At 39.9% G+C, this 24,547-nt stretch overlaps 1 protein-coding gene across 1 annotated transcript in view; it reads left to right on the top strand.

Annotated features, from left to right (window-relative positions):
• Positions 1 to 23,420, top strand: part of GGH (gamma-glutamyl hydrolase) — a 28,368-nt gene extending 4,948 nt beyond the window's left edge. The window contains exons 3-9 of the mRNA XM_002710524.5: positions 4,595 to 4,645; positions 7,947 to 8,031; positions 9,970 to 10,108; positions 14,095 to 14,201; positions 14,380 to 14,470; positions 19,471 to 19,608; positions 22,869 to 23,420. Coding sequence (XP_002710570.3) covers positions 4,595 to 4,645; positions 7,947 to 8,031; positions 9,970 to 10,108; positions 14,095 to 14,201; positions 14,380 to 14,470; positions 19,471 to 19,608; positions 22,869 to 22,990 — 733 coding nt within the window. The 3' untranslated portion in view covers positions 22,991 to 23,420. The remainder of the gene's footprint in view (positions 1 to 4,594; positions 4,646 to 7,946; positions 8,032 to 9,969; positions 10,109 to 14,094; positions 14,202 to 14,379; positions 14,471 to 19,470; positions 19,609 to 22,868) is intronic.
• The last annotated feature ends 1,127 nt before the right edge of the window (positions 23,421 to 24,547 follow it).

Raw genomic sequence — 24,547 nt, 5'->3', positions numbered from 1 at the left:
TACCAGGAAGGCAGGCAGGTGGACCAGTTCAGGGACTGTTGTGAAGTGATGAAGGCTTGACTCAGAGCAGTGGTTGTGGGACTGATATGTAAATATATAGAGATATATATTGAAATAAGCAACACATGATAAGTAATTAAATGAAAGGGCATATGGAGGAGGTAATAAATGAAGAAGACAGAGGTTTTGAAACGGGAAATTTTGAAACCTCATGTCTTGTGAGATACTGGTATTTATGACATACACTGAAAGTGTGACTGTCAGCATTTAAGTTAGTGTCCTGCTTGGGTCCCTAGAGTTCATTTAAGATAGCTTGCTTGGCATTAGAATCATGTGCTCCTGTAAGAACAGTGTAACACAAGAGGCTGAATCCAAGATTAGTTTGGAAAGCTTAACCTTCCGTAAGAACGAGACAGAACTGATCACACTGATGATGTTAGGTCTGTGTGTCAATTGTGGTTGATGGGGCCAATTTTGCAATTTGGGAGGGAAAGAAAGAGGAAGGTGGGAGGTGTAGGCAAATTTCTGTAAGTATAGAAACGTGTCTTTGGTGTCCTCTGCCTTCTTCCTGCTACCTTCTCTTGCAGGTATTGGCGCTCTCAGGTTGTCATAGATTCTCACTGTGGGATTACTGAATCACATTGCTTTCTTGCATTCTGAGAGGTGGCCCATGGACTTCTTTTGTTTTAAAAATGTGTTTAGTTCACACAACATTTTAAAGCATTTGCAAATCAGAAGACCTCATAAAAGTGAATTTCTGGCTTCCCCTGCAGACAGTTGAATGGATCTGATTTTCATGAGGCAGATGCTGTCCACTGGTGACTGTGCCTGCTCCTCCTTTTTATTCTTCAAAGGCTCAGTGCCATTGTCCATGGTACCAGGCTTCGACATTTTTCTTTTATTTAGGGAGAGAGAATATTTCTCATATCTTGTTAAGAGGAACTTTTGTTTTAAGAAACATCTGACAGCATACAAACGCTATTTGTGTTCAAAAAATGTGACCTGGCCTGTTCTCTCTGTCAGGCCCCTGAGATTGAAGGGTTCATGACCTGCCTCCCCTCAAACAGGCCACTTAATAGTGATAAGTGGGGCCCGGAAATTCAGTCATGGACAATGTGGGGGCACATGCAATTAGAATTAATGAAAAGGCAAACCAGCCTGCATGGCCTAGGGAATACTGCTGAATGCTCTAATTCCAGACAGTAGTGCTTGCCTGCTCAGTGTAAACACTGGTGCAGAGGATTCTCAGTCCCAATTGTTTCCTCTTTTGCTGCTGCAGTCTAGGGAGGATGGGCTGGTGGAACACCCTGAACATGTGCACTCACATTTCATTTCCCTGTCACTTCCCAAGGGAGGGCTGCCTGCCAGCTTATTGTCCATTTAGGACAATGATAAGCGCTGTGCCTGAGTCACCCACGGCTCTGTGACCCTTTGCCAGGAAGAATTTACTATGAACTTGGACTTGCACAGTTTATTTGGATGTAGGGGAGCGTCTAGACAGGTTTGCTGGCAAAGCATAGCCAAGTTCTGAATGTGACATATTTCTGCTTACTAATGGGAGAGGTGTTCTAACTCCTCACGAACTTTTCCTCAGGGCAGGCATGAGCTGTGGCTGACATCTCATCATGAATTTGCTCTTTTTGGAACAAGTTTATAGGGCATGTGCCTTGTTATTCTTTTGTAGAAACAGGTGACTACTAAATGTAAGAGAGTTCATACAAGGATTGTACAACATGGTGCTATTTTCCCTTGTGCTTGCATTTTATTGAACTTTTGGAAGTGCAAATATAACTGAGCCTCAATTAAAGGTTGTTACTGATGAATCATATCAGTTTTTTTATTTTTCTGGAGAAAAGGGATAAAATCTTCAAGAATGAGATGATTGTTAGGCGACCCCTCAGGCTTGTTTGATCTAGGATGCTTTGGGCAGGTAGGTATGTGGTATGTCTGTGAAATCTGTCACCCTGTCACTAGATCTGAACTGCTCTGGCTTTTGAATACACAGTGGTCCCCAGACCATTGCAACTGACTGATGCCTCAGGACCATGGTATTTATGTATATTGTTTTTATCTGTTAGAGCTGCCTGATTCTTGCTAAGCTAGGAATGGCAGTAGAGTTATTTATGTAATTTTTCCATAAAAATACTAAGCATACTAAGCAGTCTTTTTTTTTTTTTCAAAGATTTATTTATTTTAAAGAATTACAGAGAGAGGTAGAGATAGAGAGAGAGGTCTTCTATCTGCTGGTTCACTCCCCAGATAAGCTGCAACAGCTGGAGCTGGGCCGATCCGAAGCTAGGAGCCAGGAGCCAGGAGCCAGGAGCCAGGAGCCAGGAGCCTCTTCTGGGTCTCCCATGTGGGTGCAAGGGCCCAAGAACCTGGGCCATCTTATACTGCTATTCCAGGCCATAGCAGGGAGCTGATCAGAAGTGAAGCAGCTGGAACTAGAACCGGTGCCCATATGGGATGCCAGCGCTTCAGTCCAGGGCTTTAAACTGCTTTGCCACAGCGCCAGCCCCCTAAGTAGTCTTAATTTCTTTTATAGCTCTTGGCTAACAGAGAAATTACTGTTTCCAAAATCTCATGGTCTTTGATGTTTTGCATTTTAACACATACTTCAAAAATATCACCATGTTCCTAAAACAGTAATTATGAAATCTATGAAGCCTGTTACTGTAAAGCTGTATAATTCTGCATTCATTGGTATGGACTTACTTCTTTAAAAAAAAAAGATTTATTTATTTATTTAAAAGTCAGAGTTACACAGATAGAGAAGGAGAGGCAGATAGAGAGAGAGGTCTTCCATCCGCTGATAAATTCTCCAGTTGGCCACAATGGCCAGAGCTGCACTGATCCAAAGCCAGGAGCCAGGAGCAAGGAGTTTCCTCTGGGTCTTCCCTCATGGGTGCAGGGGCCCAGGAACTTGGGCCATCTTACATTGCTCTTCTAGGCCACAGCAGAGAGCTGGATTGGAAGTGGAGTAGCTGGGACTCGAACTGGCACATATATGGGATGCCGGCACTGCAGGCTGCAGTTTTACCTGCTGTGCCACAGCGCCAGACCCTGGACTTATTTCTAAGGGTACAGTTCAAAAACTTGCCATGGGATGCCAAATCCCCATAAGTGGGGTGTGAAATAAAGCATTTTTTAGTGTTAAAGTGATCATATAAGTAGGATTAAGTGTTTGGTAATACAAATATAAAATTAAAAAGGTATGACTGCTCTAACGTGGGTAGCAGTCCATACAGCAGGCTCAGAAAGGCAATCACTTTAAATAGCACTCTGACCTCAGAATCAGCTCTTGAGGAATTCAGATTTGGCTGAAAAGCCCGTGAGAACATGTCAGACATGGAAAGCTAAGAAACTGTGGTAAAAAGTGTCTCCTACATGAAGGATCTCTGTGGGTGAGACTCCAGGGGAAAGAAGTGATCATCAAAGAAGGATGTACTTTTCTCTGAAGGGAGGAGAGAACTTCCACTTTGCTTATGGCCTTGTCTAAATACTGACAGAGTTTATGGATTCAAAAGGCTTCCATAGCCTAGGTGGCTCATGTCAAGAGCCTCGGTTGATGATCACTGATGTCATATGTAAGAGTGTTAATTGTTAAATTAACAACAGGACTCACTGAGCACTTACTCCCCTCGCAGGACCTCTGTCCTCAAAGAGTTGTATTATGAGAGTTAACAGTAAAACTCGTTCTCAAAGCTCTACTTTGTATTAGTGTATTAAGTGGAGGATAATCATATGTCTCATAAGTTTAGATAAGCCTAAGTGCCCAATTCCATTGCCTGTTTCCTTAGGTGCTTCTTCAATTAGTGATAAGACTTGTTCTCAAGAAAAAAAGTATATTACCACAAAAATTAAAAGAAAAATAAGAAAGGATGGGAAGGAAGGGGTGGGAAGTGTCATGTCATTATGTAATTAAAACTGTATGTATGAGATTCTTGAAATTTGTCCACTCATAAGTAAAAAATTAAATTAAAAAATGAAACCATAAATAATACTTAATTACATTAGGTCACAGAAAAAACATGTTTGGGTATCTTATTAACAAAACACGGATATAATTACATGGCCATCATGTAGTTTGAAAAAATGCCTCTAGGAAAGGAAACATTGTATGGTATTTAAGAATCATCTGGCTTTTTAAAATTGATGCAGCCAGCACTGCGGCTCACTAGGCTAATCCTCCGCCTTGTGGCGCCGGTACACCAGGTTCTAGTCCCAGTCGGGGCGCCGGATTCTGTCCCGGTTGCTCCTCTTCCAGGCCAGCTCTCTGCTGTGGCCAGGGAGTGCAGTGGAGAATGGCCCAAGTTCTTGGGCCCTGCACCCCATGGGAGACCAGGATAAGTACCTGGCTCCTGCCATCGGATCAGCGCGGTGTGCCGGCTGTAGCACGCCAGCTGCGGCAGCCATTGGAGGTGAAAACGGCAAAAGGAAGACCTTTCTCTCTGTCTCTCTCTCTCACTGTCCACTCTGCCTGTCAAAAAATAAATAAATAAATAAATAAATTAATGCAATGATTTCATTTGGAAGTTTTTTTCCCCTTAAGTTTCAGAAGTAGGTGTTTTATAACTGTTTTTATTGTTTCCAGGCTTGATCTTAAACATAAAGAATATGAGAAGCTTTTCAAATCTATTAATGGGTAAGTTGGCAACATTGAATTGATGCAGTGTTTGAGTATCTACATATATTTCTGCTTTTGCAGAGAAGTACACATAAATATTGTACATGTTTCTATGTAACTATCACAGTGTGATGCAACTTTAGTATTCTGAGTTGTTTTATAGGAGGTATTTTAGGGATGCAAAAGTCCTACAAAAGGGAGGAGGCAGGTTAAGAAATAAATAATTGCTCTACACGAGTCATGTATAATTTTATTTTAGTGTATGACTAATTTTTGCTTTTTACATGCTTGTCTTAGATGTTTTGGAGCCACTTTGAACAGCATAACATACTGCTTGCTTCCATCCTAAATCTGAGGATACTGATTGGTTATCTTTCAGAGGTAGTTTGATAGAATTTGGAAAATTTTTCTCTATCCTCTGCCTTTACCAAAAAAGATATACTTGGTTGGTTTGTAGAAGATTTTTAATCATATGAAAAATTGTTCATCATTACTCTCACTTTAAGGAATGAAAGCTGGTTAGTCATTAAGATCATTTTAATTGTTAGGTTAGCAACAATTAGAAAACTTGCTAATATTCTTTGGTGAGGGTGGCAGGAAACAAGTATTCACACTAACACCTTAGAAATATTAGTGGGATTTTAATTTATATAGTATTGGGGGGCAATTTGCAATGTCTATTGAAGTTAGAAACTCATATCACCTTTGAGAAAGAATTTTATTTTACTAATATATGAACCCACATCAAAAATTTGTGAGCAATGTACATTATATTTCAATTCCATTTTCCATGAACTTTTAAAAATACCCTGATTTTATCCATACTGCCCACCCTAGCCCCTTGAAGTATGACTTACGCCCAAACGTATGCACTGTAGTAGTGTTTGACAGTTCCCCAATTTAGAAGTCATTAAAGTTGGGAACGAGGGAACTAAAATAGACTGCATTTAATAGAATGCTATGCAGTAGCTCCAAAATGAGGATAACTATTGATGCTACTTTGGAGCACTGTTGTGAACAACATTATGTGGGAAAAGAAAGGTACATAATGGTATTTATGTTTCTCATTCACTTTTGTTTTAATGATAGGACTGAGGAGATCTACATGATGTATTTCTATCAAATCAACCCAACCCAACAGATTTTCACAGTCGTTGTTTTTATTGGGAGTCATCCAAGAGGGAGTCTTTGTAAATATATTTTTAGAAGAGCTTTATTATTATTATTTTACCTTTTTTTAACCTATTCATTTACTGCCTTTCAAGAAAGCTGTGTTCAGAAAATCATTTGCTCTTGGTCCTGTTCAATAAATATTTACTGGAACATGAGTTCAGTTTGGTTAAACATTTACAACACCCAGTGTGTGCAAGGTGCTTTGGCACAGAAAATGAAAGCTAAGTTCTGGAGAGAATATGATGGCTGAGCCTCAGAAATACACCTTTTGAGTCATTTCGTCCCTTCTCTCTTTCCACCTGCATTCCTATTGGAAAGGAACCTTAAGTATTTATACTTTGGGCAGAATACATATTTCTGGTAATCAGCCTGTCCAGATGTCCACTGTGCCTTCAGGGAAGACAGCAGTGGCTCTTCAGCTGATAAAGGAGTCGCTTTTCTATCTTCCCTACGTATTCTCTCTCACACAGGCACCTACTTGCTCTGGAGCGGAGAAAGCCAGGGACCGCGTTTATGGTGTCTGATTGTCAGAAGTCAATGAGCAGTACTCTAATGCAACTTCTAAACACCTTTATTGAGCTCCCATGACACAGTGGCCCTCATATTATCTTGTGGGGGAGTACAGAGATGAAAAGAGACCCTTGCTTCAGAGGTATTTGTCATCTAGGAAAGACAGTTGAGTTTTATGTTATAAAAGGATTTCAGCATTAGGTATATCAAATTTGCTCAGAGGTGGCTTTTAAAATATTGTGTTAGTGGAAAGAAGAACTGCTTATGAGTCTTCATGAAGCACTTTTAATTGTAGGGTTTTCTGCATGGCTTTGGGGCACATGTTTTACCAAACAGATATTTGTATGTTTTTTTTTTCCTAGACTTTGATCCTCCTAACAGCAAAAACTGATCATCTTTGTCTCTCAAGGCTGGAACTAAGCCTGACTCATGGGAGAAATAGAATATATTTCTTGAATGAACAATAGTCTTAAAAATGATATTTTACATATCTTGAATTCATAGTGAAATATTTTCAAAATTTTATGATATTTAAACCAACTTTTGTAACCTCTTCTGAACATCCTTATTTCAACACCTATACTAATTTTTAAGTTAATTATAAAAGTTGATGTAGAAGCATAATAAGCTTTTTCTATATTTTACCTTTATAGACAAAGTAAAATGAAGTCAAATATGTGACTTTTCTTTTTTTGTTGATTTTTTTCTAGAAAGTTCATAGTTTTTGTTTTCAACATTTTCTGATTCTATACTTTTTTTATAAAAAAGATTTAATTTATCTACTTGACAGAATTACAGATAATGAGAGGGAGAGACTGAGAGAAAGGTCTTCCATCTGCTGGTTCACTCCCCAAATGGCCTCAATGGTAGAGTTGGGCTGTTCCAAAGTCAGGAGCTGCTTCTGGGTCTCCCACATGGGTGCAGGGCCCAAGTGCTTGCATTATCTTCTACTGCTTTCTTAGGCCACAGCAGAGAGCTGAATTATAACAGGAGTAGCTGGGACTCAAACGGGCACCCATATGGGATGCCAGTGCTGCAGGTGGAGGATTAACCTACTGCACCACAGCACCAGCCCCTATACTTATTTCTGAATTGATCTCAGGATGATGGTCTTAATGGTATTTAATTATAACCTAAATACTGTTTTATAAAGACCAGTTTGTTCTTTATGGTTAGAAAAGTAATTTATGAACTAATACCCACACACAATTATGGAGCTGAATTTGACAGCACTAATCACCTTAATATAAACCTAGCCATAGATCTGGACTTTTGTTTGTCTTTGATTTCTTTCCAAAACACACAGTTTTGGAACTAGCTTTACAGTTAACTTTCATAATACAAATCATTGATGACACTCTTCTGCCCCTTCCCCTTTATTGACCTTTAATTTTTCCACATTCTCTTTAATTCTTGTTTATCAAAAAAGTTTTGGAAGAATATGCCCAAAAGTATTTTTAACTGCAGTTATTTCTGAATGTTAGTGTTTGTCAGTATTTTATGTTTTTGTCTTCATTTTCTAATTTTCTGTAGTACTTTCCTGCTTAGGAAAAAATTGTTGTAAGATGAAGAGATTGTTTATTTTCTATGGTGGGAGCACAGTTGGAGGAATGTACCTTATCTGATATTGTTTCAGAGTCCTTTTCCCTGGAGGAAGTGTTAACCTTGTACGCTCAGACTATGCCCATGTGGCCAAGATCTTTTACAAGTTGGCTATACAGGTAAATACCAGCTGTTTCTTTCTTTTTTTTTTTTTTGGTTAGATAAAATTTTTAAAATTAATTTTTAAAGAAATACAAATTTCATAAATACAACTTTAGGAATCTAGTTATTCTTTCCACCATACCTGCCCTCCCACCCACACTCCCATCCCTGCCCCTCCTCCCTCTCCCTTTGCCAGTTTCATTCTCCATTAAGATTCATTTTCAATTAACTTTGTACACAAAAGACCAACTCTGTAATAAGTAAAGTGTTCAACAATTTGTACACACACACACATTTTTGGAACTAGCTTTACAGTTAACTTTCATAATACAAATCATTGATGACAGAAGTTCTGCATGGGAAGTTAGTGCTCAGTGAGTCCTGTTGTTAATTTAACAATTAACACTCTTACATATGACATCAGTGATCAACCGAGGCTCTTGACATGAGCCACCTAGGCTATGGAAGCCTTTTGAATCTACAAACTTTGTCAGTATTTAGACAAGGCCATAAGCAAAGTGGAAGTTCTCTCCTCCCTTCGGAGAAAAGTACAACCTTCTTTGATGGCCACTTCTTTCCACTGGGATCTCCCTTACAGAGATCCTTCATGTAGAATAAATTTTGCCACAGTGTCTTGGCTTTCCATGCCTGACATGCTCTCACGGGCTTTTCAGCCAGATCTGAATGCCTTAAGGGCTGATTCTGAGGTCAGAGTGTTTCTTAAAGCGATTGTCATTCTATGAATCTGCTGTGTGGACTACTTCCCATGTTGGAACATTCTCTCCTTTTTAATTCTATCTATTATTATTACCAGTTGTTTCCTATTGTTCTAGATGGGATTTTCCAGTTTCCCTGAGAATGATCCTTTCTTATAGCATATGTAACTGCTCTTTATACAATGATCCCCCTCCCATTAACCTGGGAGACCTCTGTTCTTCAAGAAATCAGCGGCCGTTCAGCTCGTTCAGTGTGCTTCACGTAGTCTAGGCCTCCAGGGAACTGTTGGAGCCCCACTTTGCCTGGGCCTCTTTATTGCTGCTCATTAATTGAGCAGTATCCTCCAGCACTAAGTGACTCTCGTGTCCCCCTTTGTCCTCTTTTGTTCTTGTACAGCCCAGACATTGTCCCTGTTATTAATTCTCATCTCCTCTTGAAATATAACTTATTAAGCCTTTCTTTTCTTTTTTTTTTGAAGTGTATTTATTTATTTGAAAGCAGAATTAGACAGAGGGGGAGAGAAAGAGATCTCTAGCTGATTCACTTGCCAAATGGCCACAACAGCCAAGACTGGGCCTGGAACTTCTGGGTCCTCCATGTGCATAGCAGGGACCCAGCACTTGGCCATCTTATGCTGCTTTCCCAGGAACATTAGCAGGGAACTGGATTTTGCATAAAAGGAGTAGCCAGCATCAGTGCTCAGATGGGATGTTGGCATCGCAGGTGTCAGTCTAACCTGCTGTGTCACAATGCTGGCCTCCCTATTAACCTTTCTTCCCTGGTACCCTAGACCTCACATTTTTCTAGGAAACATACACTCTTAACTTCTCCTTTGCATTAGCTTGGATGCCTACTGTTTCTTCCCTCAACTATTAACAGCAATTCTCTAATTTTTCTGGCCTTAGTATGTTGCTAACACTCCCTCCCCCTTCCTTAAATGTTTTCCTAAATAACTGCTTTATATATTTGAGATTCTTATTTGGAAATGTTGAAGATCTAGGCTAAATGATCTATAGCTTCTTACAGTCTTTGGGTGAAAACCCATAGTTTGTCCACAGATCACATTTTCCAGACTACATGGGAGCTTGGGAATGATAGGCTACTTACTAGTCCTGGAGAATTCTTCAGAAATCCATGCATAACCCAGGTTTCTGCCCAGTAATGACAAACCCTGTGTGTAATTTTTGTTTGGAAAGGTTTAAATAAACTTAACTTTGTCTTTCTTTTGCTCTGCAAAGAGTTTTGATGATGGAGGCTATTTTCCTGTGTGGGGCACATGCCTTGGATTTGAAGAGCTTTCCTATCTGGTTAGTGGAGAGTGCTTATTAACGCTCACAGATACTATTTCACGTAAATTGCCACTGAACTTCACTGAGGGTAAGAATATGCTTTTCAGCCCTTTCAGATGCATTTACTGATCAGGATTAATCAGCAGCAAATGTCAAAGTAAAAAGAGTTTATGCCATTAATTTTTAAATTATTTACACAGGCTAAAGATGTGAATAATCACCTTTGAACTTGTTTATGATGCTTAGTAATATCCGGACCATGTGTGATTCTCTTATTCTAAAATTAGACATCATTTTGAGTCTTAGCTTTCTCACTTTGGCCTTGGAGAATGATTCAACCTCTTTTAGCTTCAATTTTCTTACTTGCCTGGGGTCTACCTCTTAGGGTTTTCTGTGAGAATTAAATAAGATGATGTTTTCCAGCTAGTGTGTTGAGTGCTTTAAATATAACTAAAGTAAATGCTAGCTATTAAAATAGTGTCACCATTTTTTCCTTGTCCGTATACTGTTTCAACCCCAAATGGATATACTGTGGTTTAATTCTGGCATTCACCATCTGGAGTTAGCACATACTCCATAAGTTAAAGTGTATGACCCTCAAGAAGACTAACCTATTTCAGATGCCAGCCACAAGTCACATCCCCAGGCCACCCACATTTCTTTTTTTTTTTTTTTTTTTTTTTTTTGGACAGCAGAGTGGACAATGAGAGAGAGAGAAAGGTCTTCCTTTTTCCATTGGTTCACCCCCCAATGGCTGCTGCGGCCGGTGCACCGCCTGATCCAAAGCCAGGAGCCAGGTGCTTCTCCTGGTCTCCCATGCAGGTGCAGGGCCCAAGCACTTGGGCCATCCTCCACTGCACCCTGGGCCACAACAGAGAGCTGGACTGGAAGGGGAGCAACCGGGACAGAATCTAGTGCCCCGACTAGGACTAGAACCCGGGGTGTCGGCGCCGCAGGCGGAGGATTAGCCTATTGAGCTATGGCACCGGCCCACCCACATTTCTTACCAGCTATTTTTTTTAAAATTTTTTGTTTATTTGACAGATGGAGTTAGACAGTGAGAGAGAGAGACAGAGAGAAAGGTCTTCCCTCCATTGGTTCACCCACAAAATGGCTGCTACGGCCAGAGCTATGCAGATCCAAAGCCAAGAGCCAGGTGCTTCGTCCTGGTCTCCCATGCGGGTGCAGGCACCCAAGCACTTGGGCCATCCTCCACCGCCTTCCCAGGCCACAGCAGAGAGCTTCTTACCAGCTATTGTAAATATTGATATTTTCAGGATTCTCTTATATTTGATAATATAAGAATTTGCTCACCAATCAGGTGAACAAGAAAAGTGCTATATTTGCTCAGCAGCCAGAAACTCTGTTGAGAATCGATGTGCAGTTTCCACTGGAGTTTCATTATGAAAGCATGATTGATTGAATCATTGGCCTGATGATTAAACTCAATTTCCAGCCCCTCTTCCATCTCTGGAGGTTGGGTTGGCTCACAGTTCACAGCCTCTAATTATGTGATTAGTCTTTCAGGTGATCATCCATCCTGACATAATCTAGGAGCCCAGTTTGGGTCACCTCATTAGAGTAACAGACACTCAGTAAATTCCCAGAGATTTAGTACTAGTTTCCCATCAGGAACCCAGGGTGAAGACCAGACAGATTCTTTATTTTTTTTTTTTCTTCCCCCATGTACAATTTTTTATTTATTTGAAAGGCAGAGAGAGAGAGAGAGATTGTTGAAAGGCACGGTGATGTAGACATGCTCACACAAACAATCTTTGATGATCTTCTACTCCCCTCAAATGCCTGCAACAGCTGGGCTGGACCAGACCAAAGCCAGGAGCCTGGAGCTTCATCTGGGTTGCCCACGTGGGTGGCAGAGACCCAAGTACCCAAGTCAGAGTTACAGAGAGATAGAAGGAGAGGCAGAGAGAGAGAGAGAGGTCTTCCATCTGCTGGTTCACTCCCAAACTGGCCACAACAGCCAGAGCTGCACTGAATCGAAGCCAGGAGCCAGGAGCTTCTTCTGGGTCTCCCATGCAGGTGCAGGGGCTCAAGGACTTGGGCCATCCCCTACTGCCTTCCCAGGCCATAGCAGAGAGCTGGATCAGAAGTGGAGCAGCCGGTGATTCTTTATTATACCACTGGCTGTTAAGTAGAAAATGATTCTTATAGATTGTTGAATTTTACAAACTATTCCTGTTCTAAGGATTTTTTTTAAAGACTTATTTATTTATTTATTTTACTTTTTGACAGGCAGAGTGGACAGTGAGAGAGAGAGACAGAGAGAAAGGTCTTCCTTTGTCGTTGGTTCACCCCCCAATGGCCGCTGCGGCCGGCGCATCGCGCTGATCCGATGGCAGGAGCCAGGTGCTTCTCCTGGTCTCCCATGGGGTGCAGGGCCCAAGGACTTGGGCCATCCTCCACTGCACTCCCTGGCCACAGCAGAGAGCTGGCCTGGAAGAGGGGCAACCGGGACAGAATCCGGCACCCTTACTGGGACTAGAACCCGGTGTGCCAGCGCCGCAAGGCAGAGGATTAGCCTAGTGAGCCGCGGCGCCGGCCCTTATTTATTTATTTTAAAGTCAGAGTTACACACAGAGAGAAGGAGAGGCAGAGAGAGAGAGAGGTCTTCCATCTGCTGGTTCATTCCCCAATTGGCCGCAACGCCCAGAACTGCACCAATCTGAAGCCAGGAGCCAGGAGCTTCTTCCTGTCTACCACGTGGATGCAGGGGCCCAAGGAGTTGCGCCATCTTCTACTGCTTTCCAAGGCCACAGCAGAGAGCTGGATCAGAAGTGGAGCAGCCAGGTCTCGAACCTGTACCTACATGGGATGCTGGCCCTGCAGGCGGTGGCTCCACCTGCCACACCACAGCGCTGGCCAAACTGTTCTAAGGATTTGAGAAGGACTGTAGTTACACAGAAACCACCCTTTATACTTTTGATAGCTTTTCTTCCATCATCTCAATGATTGTTAAAAACCCTGTGGGAAGTATCAGGCCATGCTGTTTTGGTTATGTGTCCTAGAAACTCAGTTTATACAAAAAGAATGTTTCAAGATACTGGGGTTCTTTTTTTTTTTTTTTTTTTTTTTTTTTTTTTTTTTTTTACAGGCAGAGTGGACAGTGAGAGAGAGAGACAGAGAGAAAGGTCTTCCTTTGCCGTTGGTTCACCCTCCAATGGCCGCCGCGGCTGGCGCGCTGCGGCCGGCGCACCGCGCTGATCCGATGGCAGGAGCCAGGAGCCAGGTGCTTTTTCCTGGTCTCCCATGGGGTGCAGGGCCCAAGCACCTGGGCCATCCTCCACTGCACTCCCTGGCCACAGCAGAGAGCTGGCCTGGAAGAGGGGCAACCGGGACAGAATCCGGCGCCCCGACCGGGACTAGAACCCTGTGTGCCGGCGCCGCTAGGCGGAGGATTAGCCTAGTGAGCCGCGGCGCCGGCCAAGATACTGGGGTTCTTATGAAAGCCATTAGCAAGAAAGGGACCTGATTTAAAATACCTGCCATTAGAGTCTTAGACACATCAGGACTTTTATCCCTTTGTTGCATTTCTGAGTCTGACTTCAGAGCCTTCAGCCTTGACCACTAAGATAGGCTAATGTTGTTTCCTTAATTGATTATTGAGAAGAAATTTCTTGGATTAGTTGTTATTAATCTATATTGTTTGTGTTTTTAAGTCCCAGATACCTTTGAAAATATGTTCTAAGTTTTGGATCCTTTCCTGGGGGCACAAATATATATATATATGGAAAATCTTACCTGTTTTACAGAGCTGTCTAGGGAAGCTGAGTTAGGATTCTGTACATATTCGATGACTAACCTGCTAGTTCTCATATCAGAAGAATTATACTTACTCATATTAATATTCTAGGAGAAGAATGCTAAGTCTAGAGTGTATTTGAGTTTATGTTAAACATATTCTGTGCTTGATTGGGATACTTCTGTGGAAATGATGTGTTTTGCTTAGCACTAGTCATCCTGATTATGTCCTAGTAATGGCTTCAGATAAGTGTCATCTTGGAAATTATTGTTTCTTTTTTTTAAATTACTTCTGTTGTGCTTACATTATTTCAGGTGCATTACAGAGTAGAATGTTCCAGAATTTTCCTGCTGAACTGCTGTTGTCATTAGCAATAGAACCTCTGACTGCAAATTTCCACAAGTGGAGTCTCTCCGTTAAGGTATCACATTAATTACACAATGAAATTAAAATATTTAAAAATAACTGGCTTGGAATAGCTGGCATCAGAACCTTGGACACATCAGTATATTTATCTCTTTGTTGCATTTCTCTTTCTGTATCTGACTGCAGAGCCTTCAATGTTGATCATTTTATTTCATTTTATTTTTGTGTTCTAGAATTTTACAAGCAATGAAAAATTAAAGAAGTTTTTCAATGTGTTGACTACCAATACAGATGGCAAGACTGAGTTTATTTCAACACTGGAAGGTATATATATATATATATATCATTGTGACATATGTACTTTATTTCATCTGCTTTCTATTATTATTTTCATTTTATGTATATTCTTACGTGAATGGGATCATGTTACTTTGGGACCTGATGATGAAAGAGCATTTTTGAAGACAAGAGGCATGTTTTGTCCATGTTCCAAATCATCTGCATTTTACCTGGGTATTTTTTAGAATTAGAGGATGAAGAAGAAAAGTAAAGAATAAGTGAAAGGGGACAGAGAAATAAATTAAGAAAGTGACTTCTGTTTTCTAGCAGTATTGCTAAATAAGTACCTTGACAGATTCTCTTCCAGACAGCACATATAGGAAAATATGATACAGGTAGAGATCTTTCTAAGTACATGGATGAAGTGGCAAGAAAATAAGGATACCCAGTCCCTAAACTCCACATTGTTTGGAATATTTAAACCAGCATTATTGTTGAATTAGGAGAACTTGAGACAAAACTTGGGGACCCCTACATGGAAAATCTTTGCTAAAGCAGTGCCTAAAAGTCTATACCTGTATATAAGGGTGAACCCAGAATACACCTGAAAACCATGTGCAGAACTGCATAGAGAACTAAGGCAGTGGATTAGGGGTAGGAGAGTGAATAATTCTAACCACCATTCATAATGACAGGCTTGACACCCAGTGTTGCCTGTATTATACTAACTATAGCATTGGACAGATCTCAAGACAAGAATTTTGTGTGATGTTGTCTCAGATCAATAGCTCTTGCACATCCATGGCAGAGACAACTGTAAATAATTTTTTAATTATTTTTAATTATTTTTTAGAATTTCCTCCTAGGCTTCAAGGAATTTCCCATATGAGATTTGAAGGTTAGTGAGTAGTTCATAGCCAAAAGATCACTGGTGCAGAAGGAAACAAAATACCATCCATGAGAACATGCAGAAGCACCTGATGTAGAGATAATCGTGCACAAACCCTAGATATTAGAATAAGGAGATAAAGGATGATACATTATAATCATATTTGAAGTATTAAAGAAATAAGGGACACTTGAAAAAAATAAGCATGAAACAATCAGATGTGAAAACTACCAAATTCAGTTATTAGAAATGAAAATATGATTGAGATAAAAACTCAGTAGATAATCAGGAGATTAGATCCAGTTGAAGAGAGATTAATGAACTAGAATAGAATATAGATCTGAAGGAAACATTCAGGATACAACATAGAAATGTAAAGTGTGTGAAAGAAAGCTTGGAATCTGGAGGATAGTGTAAGAAATGAAAACCAAAGTGAAAAACCATCCTAGTTCCACCCAATTGGCGAAATTTGGTTATGTGCTAATAATAAGCACTACCCAGGATGTGACCCAGTGGGTGCATTCATGCACTTAAGATTGATTACAATCATATTGGGAACTTTGTGTCATTTTCTAATGAAGTTGAACATTCCCCAGTCCTAATACTTAGCAATTCTGTTTCTTGATTACAAACATCTTAGTGAAACTCTTTGATGTATATAGAAATGTATATGGCATTATCATTCAGGGTAGCAAAAAAATGGGAAACAGTGCAAAGTATCACTAAATTAATGAAGTAGAATGCTGTACAGCTGTTAAACTTGATGAGCACACTTGCATGCATCACTCTGAATAAGTCTTGGAAACAATTTTTTTAGTTAAAGAAGCAAATCAAAGGGAATACATACTAAATATTTTCCTTTCTATGATATTCAAGACTTGGCAAAAAGGAAATGATATATTGTTTAGTGGTAAATCCAGAGAAAGGATAGGGTGATGAATGATTTTCTAGAGTGATCTTCATTGTGCTGCAGAAAGGGGAATGCAATTTGGAAAGGACTTTTGAGGGTCTGTGAAAGTCTTGATCATGTTCTGTTTATTTGGGCGATAATCAGGTATTCATGTTATTTCTTCAACAGTATGTATTTTTTTTTCATTGTTCCAAGTGGAATCTCTTAATTTTAGAAATTGAAAAAGAAGGTGAAGAAAGAAATGTTGTCAAATGAACAATAATAGGGAGACAAAAACGGGGAAATAGAGTGATCATTCTGGTTGTCATGTGAGTGGATTGCCTGATCAGTGATCTTTTAATCCCAATGCATTCTTTATGGTCCCTGAGTCCTGATGAGAAGGGTTAAATGAGAAAATTGTGGTAGCTGATGATAGCTTGCCGAGTTGCCATGGTAGATTTTTAACTTTGAATAAGGATATTGCAGTTTAACCTTTATTAATATTAACCTTTATTCACACTGGAAGGTGAACTGTGAACAGTGACACATTAGGAGAATCTGTTGTACCCTGGTTTCCATTGATTTGGAAGACTCGACGACTATCAACTTAAGTGGGTCCTTCTGTGAACAGCCTTGATGCTGTCAGGAGAAATCAGAAATAGAAAAGGACCCCCCAAGAAGGAGGGTCTTCCATCTGTTCTGTGCTCCCAATGGACTCCTTACCCTGTCTTTCTGAGTTGGTGAGCATGGTTAGCATCACCTGAGAGGCTGGAGTACTGGAGTGGAGTGACTAAGAATAAAGTGCGAGTGTCACGTGGCATTAAAGATTGGCTATGTCACTGGCTTGCTTGTGTAGAGAAGTAACCCCTAAGAATTTAGAGATAACTTCTGGACAGTTTTGGGGGAAGGTTGATCAACCTAATCTGAGGTAAACCTATCATCTTCTCTAACCCTGTTCTTTGTGTATTTACTTCAGTTGGTTTATATTGCCATTCACCAAACCTGGGAACTGTCCTTGACCTCCTGCCCCCATTCTCCACACATTTAAAACATCTCTGCCAATTTCTGCTTCCCATATCCTTCTTGGCTCTATTTCTTCCTCTGTACCCAGCCTGCTCTGTGTTACCCCAGCATTAACTACCTTTAGAGGTAAGCATTGTGTTGCAGTGGGTTAAGCCATCTCTTTGGGCACCTGCATCCCATATAGGAGTGCATAGGATGGAGTCCACCTCCACTGCTAATTCAGTTTTCTACTAATGCCCCTGGGAGGCAGCAGATGATGGCTCAAGTATGGGGATCCCTGTACCTGCTATGTGGAAGACCTGGGTGGAGTTTTGGGCTTCTGACTTTGGCCTGGCACAGCCCGGGCAGTTGTGGGCATTTGGGAAACAGATGGAAGATCAGCCTCTCGTTCCATCTCTGTTGCTCTGTCTTTAAAATTATAAACAAACAAATAAACATTAATAAAACAATCACCTTCCACTGGATTGTGGCTGCAGCCTCCTAACCACCCCACAAACCCATCTTGCAGCAACCACTGGTGATCCCTCTGAAATTCCAGTCTGACTCTGTTGCTTGAACTTCTCAGTGACTCCTCTAGCAATGGAGGTTAAAGTATGGACTTACCTGATTATGAACTCCGTGCTCTCCCCTGTCTTCCCCGGTAGCCATAGGAATAAGGTGACCTGTTCAGTATATACACACACAGAGTACTTGTTTGGTGCACACAGCCCTCCACATGGCGTTGTTTCTCTCCTCTGTGCTTTTTCTCGTCGTCTTTCCTCTTTGAGAGCTTCCCTTCCTCATCCTGCCTTCTGAGGAAGTCTTCAGTATCTTGAAAAACTTGGGTCAGTTGTCATTTCCCCGAGATCATCTTCAATTATTCCTCCGCATCTTCAGAGTCTTCCTTGCTTTGCTTTGTGCCCTTTAAGAATGTTTCTTACTGCACGTGTTTGTTCATAGTCTATCTTTCCCTCTACTCTAAGAACTCATCGAGAGTTGGAACTGTACTTATTCTCCTGTGTTTCTAGGACTTTGAGTAAACCTCACAGGTGTAAAAAAAATGAATATTTACATGAAAGAGTGTTGGGTTGGAAGTCAAGGAATCAGGCTTCATGTAGTTCTATTCCTGCTATGTTGTCATAACAAGCTCATTTGAAAAATTTACCACCTGAACATTTCCTGACACCTGAAAGAAAGGAACACATGAGATGGTCTGTTATTTCATTTTTTCTTTCCATTCTTAATACTTTGTCCTGCAGTTGTCAGGAACCTGCATTGGTCCTTTCTTAATGCAGCTAAATAAAGAGAGAAAATCTCCCTTGTTTCGAAATATCAGTATGTGTTGTGTTGTGTTTGTGCATTTATGTATCTTTCTACAGTGTTCTTTCACCTAGATGTCTCTACTTTCAGCTAATTCTCATCATTTCTTCAACTATTTTTTGATGGTTATAATTCCAAAATAAAAAAAAAATAGAGGGAATATTTTCTTTTATTAAAGTCAGGAGAAAAAAACAGAAGAGTTGAGTATGTAAACTTTTCAGAAGGTAAATATTATGCATATTCACATTTTTTAAACATTATGGATTTTTCAAGCATATGTTAAAGTACAGAGAGTAATATAATGAACCAATGGCTGCCCATTTCTGTTTCAACAACTGTGGACACATGGTCATTCCGTCTCAAGGAAATAAGTAAAATAGTAATAGTAGAAGTAAAAAGAATTGAATTGTTACCAACAGTCTTTAACATAAACTTTAAAAAAACTGTTTTAAGAATTAATACCATAAAGTCATGAATCATTCTATAGACTGAGAAAGACACACAATTTAGGTGTAGACAAATTGGCTTATGTAAAAGGACACTGAAAGTGCTGGTGTAGTTAATTTTCATATGAATAAGTCGTTTGGGGGAGAATTCATGATATGAAAGGCAGAGAAAGAGACCTATGGGAGAAACTTATATGTCTACTAAAATGTGTTTTTGACCACTGAACTGGAATATATTCCAAGGCTCAACTATTTTACCTTACTGTGATTATCTGGGAAAACAAATCATATTACAAGTTGTAAAAGGTCACAGACCAGTGAAATATGTTATTGAGATTTTTTGCATTGACTATGAAAAGAAATTTTTTTTGTCTGAGAAAATACGTACAGTTTTACTTTGTGTGCTGTAGTCATTTATAAAATACTATTCTACATTAGACATGAAAAATTATGTGACATCTTAAACTGTTCTTAATACTAGTTTGTGTTCTCATTACAGGCTATAAGTATCCAGTATATGGTGTTCAGTGGCATCCTGAGAAAGCACCTTATGAGTGGGCAAAATTAAAAGGCATTTCCCATGCACCCAATGCTGTGAAGGCTGCATTTTATTTAGCAGAGTTCTTTGTTTCTGAAGGTACTATGTGGATACATAATCTTATCAATCTAGTATAGTTTTGAAGGAAATTACTCTCACTGTAAATTTTGTATACTCTTTGTTATATAAATGTTCTATTGTATAGGTTTAACTTTATTTTTTTACAAATTTTTTTAACTTTTGGCCAGTGCCGTGGCTCCCTTGGCTAATCCTCCGCCTGCGGCGCCAGCATCCCGGGTTCTAGTCCCAGTTACTCCTTTTCCAGTCCAGCTCTCTGCTATGGCCTGGGAAGGCAGTGGAGGATGGCCCAGGTCCTTGTGCCCTGCACCTGCTTGGGAGACTGGGAGGAAGCACCCGGCTCCTGGCTTCGGAGTGGCACAGCGCCGGCCATGGTGGCCATTAGGGGAGTGAACCAGCGGAAGGAAGACCTTTCTCTCTGTCTGTCTCTCACTGTCTATAATTCTCTCTCTGTCTCTCTCTCTCACTGTCTAACTCTGCCTGTCCAAAAAAATTTGTTTAACTTTTATTTAATAAATATAAATTTCCAAAGTACAGCTTTTGAATTATAGCGGCTTTTCCCCCCATAACCTTCCTTCCACCCGCAACCATCCCATCTCCCACTCCCTCTTCCATCCCATTCTTCATCAAGATTCATTTTCAATTATCTTTATATACAGAGGATCAACTTAGTATATACTAAATAAAGATTTCAAAAGTTTGCACCCACACATATACACAAAGTATAAAGTACTGTTTGAGTACTAGTTTTACCATTAATTCGCATAGTACAACACATTAAGTACAGAGATCCTACATGGGGAGTAAGTGCACAGTGACTCCCATTGTTGATTTAACAATTGACACTCTTGTTTATGGCATCAGTAATCACCTGAAGCTCTTGTCATGAGCTGCCAAGGCTATGGAAGCCTCTTGAGTTTGCCAACTCTGATCTTATTTAGACAAGGTCATAGTCAAAGTGGAAGTTCTCTCCTCCCTTCAGAGAAAGGTACCTCCTTCTTTGATGGCCCATTCTTTCCGCTGAGATCTCACGCACAGAGATCTTTCATTTAGGTCTTTTTTTTTTTTTTTTTTTTTCCCTCCAAGTGTCTTGGCTTTCCATGCCTGAGAAACTTTCATGGGCTTTTTAGCCAGATCCGAATGAATGAGGGCTGATTCTGAGGCTGATTCTGAGGCCAGAGTGCTGTTTAGGGCATTTGATAGGTTTAACTTTAAATAAAAATAATAAAAAATATTAAATCATATGAAAGCCTGAAATTGAGATGTTAGGTACTCAAGTAAAACCAGGACACTTAGTTATTTGATTTAACAGTGTCATTCACACTACAGGGGCTGAATTCTTGAACAAAAGCATAAAGAATGTTGGGTTCTTTTTTTCTTTCTTGAACAGTCCCTATTTAGATTCTCTCTCATTACTCTATTTTTTTTTTAAGGAAGGATGTTTTCATTATAATGTTCCCTGAGATTTAGCTGATTTTTTTCAAGACAGTGATATAAATTGAATACACAAAGGGACTTCAGAAAGCAAGTGGAGACATGGAATTAAAAGATAATAAATTTATTTTGGTGCAAAAAAATTTGAAATCTAAGTCTTGTGTTGTGGCACAGTGGGTTAAGCCACCACTTAGGGATACTGACTTCCCAAATCGGAGAGCCAGCTTGGGTCCCAGCTGGTATGCTTCTGATCCTGCTCTCTGCTTGTGTGCCTGGGAAGGCAGCAGACGATGGTCTAAGTGCTTGGGCCCCTGCCACCCATGTTGGAATCCCTGATAAAATTCCAGGCTCCTAGTTTTGACCATGTCCAACCTGACCTTTGCAGCAACTTAGGGAGCAGACCAATAAATGGAAGGTTTTCTCTCTCTCTCTTTCTCACTCTCTCCCTTCCTCCCTCCCTCCTTCCCTCCTTCTCTCCTTCCCTCCTTCCCTCCCTCTCTCTTTCCCTCCCTCCCCATCATTCTGCCTTTCAAATAAATAATCTTTAAAAGAATTTGAAATCCATGCATGTTTTTTCATAATACACATTTTCCAGGAACTTTTTGAAGACCCCAACACCATGTACATGATTTCAGTTTTTTGCCCCAAATTAAGCTCAAATAAACTTACCTTATAATTCTATTTTCCATGAATGTTTTGAGGTATGTTCTATGCCTACTGGTCTGTGATTTTAAGGCAGCCTGTCTGAAGCTATCAAATTGCAGAATGTTAATAAGCTTTGTCTTTTTTTGGGTGTGGGTGGGAAAACACAGACATTTTCATACTATGTTTTGTTTGAGGATAAAATTGAGGATTTGATTGTAGTTGCTTACTTTTTAGTTGAGCAAGGTAAGTATAAAACAGAGATAGGGACAGAACTTGCAAGAGATGGAGCCTCACTTGGGTGAGTCAAGCCATTTAAAGACCTCATTCAGCAGTGTTTTCATTTCATCTCCACACTTATCCTGTCTTTTTCAACCCTCCCGCCCTTACTGGAAAGTTAAGTATGTCCTACTGTGTTCACTCTGCTCTAGAATTATGCACAGTTGAAAGGATCATTCAGTGACAAAAATTCTAAATGTGTTTTAAAAAATCTCCCATATGCAGTGTTAACCCAAAGAAACTGTTCCCTGTCCTGAGTAGGAGTGAACGAAAAGCAGCATGGGTGGCAGTATTAAATACATGGCTCTCTATTTGGCCTTTATCTTCCAGTGTCCTTCTTTTTCTAAAAATACCAGAAGAGCCTGTATTTACTTCATTTTGACTTTAGGATAAAGTCTGAGCTCTCACCCCACGATATTCAAACGTTAGCTATGCCCAACTTTCTCACTATGTCTCATACTGTTCTCCTATTTCTGCATTATCTCTATCTGCCTCAGTTTTACCAGTTTCTTTTTTAGCAGTTCAATGGAGATAAATTATAAAAACATCACATCTGATTCATTTCTGTATGGGTCTAGGTTGGAGTTCTTGAGCGTTGGGCTCTTGTTTTGTTTGTATTTTCCAGCTCCAGATTTTGTCTTAAGCAACGTAGCCACTTAATAAGTTTGAATGAATGGGGAGCAGGTAACCCTTGAGATCTTTGCAGGATAATAAGCTGCTCTCAGGAGGTAACTGCTCTGTATCAGGCGCTGCTGTATTGGGGAAAATTTTCTAAGCGTTTTTCTTGGTGTTTTTTTTTTTTTTTTTTTTTCCCCCACTTACTGCTGATTGTGGGAAGAAATACTATACTATAAAGCTATAAAGTAGCTTTTTGATAATTTTCTCATTCAATCTTTTTAAAAATTCGTACTTTCTTTTTCTTACAGCTCAGAAAAACCATCATCGTTTTGATTCTCCATCTGAAGAGAAGGAAGCACTGATTTATCACTATCGTCCAATTTATACTGGAAGTATTTCTTCATTTCAGCAGTGTTACATGTTTGATTGAAAGTCTTTGACATGTTAACAGATCAACTTTAAGTAATTCCTTGATTAAACTCTTAAAATAACTTGCTTCTTAAGCCAATGTTAGAAAACCATAGAAAGTCCTTTTCTGCAATGTGACTGCCTCTGATTCTTCATTCAGTTTATAGATATTTATATAATATTTGATAATTAAACAGGGAGACAGATAAGTAATCAGTGTTTTTCATGAAAAAATTCTTGTATCTGAAGATTAAAAAATTTATTGAAAATATATATTTTTTCTAATTGATTCTAGTGATACTGAAGATGTTTATGGTTTACTTATGATTTACTGTGATGACTCTCCTTTGTGTCTCAGTACTTGTGTGTATGTGTGTGTGTAGATAAGAGCAAATATAGATGCTATCTTTTCTTTTTTAGTCTACAATTAAAATACACATTTTCTGAAAGCAGACTCTGTCTTGAATTTTTTATCTTCCATGGCATCTAAGCACAGAGTAGGCCCTCAATAAATACTTATAACTGCTTCCTTATGGGTGAACTTTCTTCTTACGAAAAATAGCTGTCATATATTAATTTTGGTACATTTTAATAGAGTTTTCTATCTGTGGTCTCTTCCTCTACTTTTCACAGTCATATAGAAAACCTCAAAAGTCTGAAATTTCATAATTCGTTACAAGCTCCTAGGAGAAAGAGGGAATTGTTTAAAAAATGGTGGTTATGCCTTTGTTCTCTGGTCTTCCAGAACTGCTGCTAGGGAGGTAGAAACACAGGAAGAGAGTGAATGGGAAAGATGCAACTACGAATGATTTTGCATGTAGAAAAATGGGAGTGCCAGTGCTGTGATCTAGTGGATGGGGCCTTCGCCTGTGGCAGTGGCATCCTGTGTGGGTGCCGGTTTGTGTCCCAGCTGCTCCTCTTTCAATCTAGCTCTCTGCTGGTGGCCTGGGAAAGCAATGGGAAGATGGCCCAAGTGCTTGGGGCCCTGCATCTGTGTGGGAGACTTAGAAGAGGCTCCTGGCTCCTGGCTTTGGATCAGCCCAGCTCTGGCCATTGTGACCATTTGGGGAGTGAACCAGAGGATGAAAGACCTTTCTCTGTTTCTCCCTCTCTCTGTAACTATGCCTCTCATATAAATACATAAAATCTTTTTAAAAAAGGAATAATTTGAAGTTGTTTATTGTTGAATGAACCATTCCAAGTTCCAAGTTCATGTCTTCCACCACTAAAAAAAGGTAGTGCCACTTACTACTCACCATGACAGGGCCCTTCCCAACCTGTTTGTGTTGAAACTGTGTGGATCTGCTTATCTCTGCAGTTCCTTAACAACTCTTCAACAGATAACAGCATTGCTCATGAGGTGTAAGATCCATTCTTCTGCCAGCTGACTTCTGCTTGCTCCCAAAGGTGCTTCATTGATGATGACCACAAGTGTATGAGAATGTGAATGATCATTGGTTTTCTGATCATGTTAAGTTTGCCATTTTTCAACTGTGTGTTTTTTAATGTTTCTGCTGGAATCTCTTTATTCTAAGAATGGAATCTTTCCAGGTTGCCCATAGCCCTACCTCCCATGCAT

The sequence above is a fragment of the Oryctolagus cuniculus genome, chromosome 6 (genome assembly GCF_964237555.1).
Source record: "Oryctolagus cuniculus chromosome 6, mOryCun1.1, whole genome shotgun sequence".
NCBI lineage: Eukaryota > Metazoa > Chordata > Mammalia > Lagomorpha > Leporidae > Oryctolagus > Oryctolagus cuniculus.
This window is presented reverse-complemented; position numbering and strand designations above follow the sequence as displayed.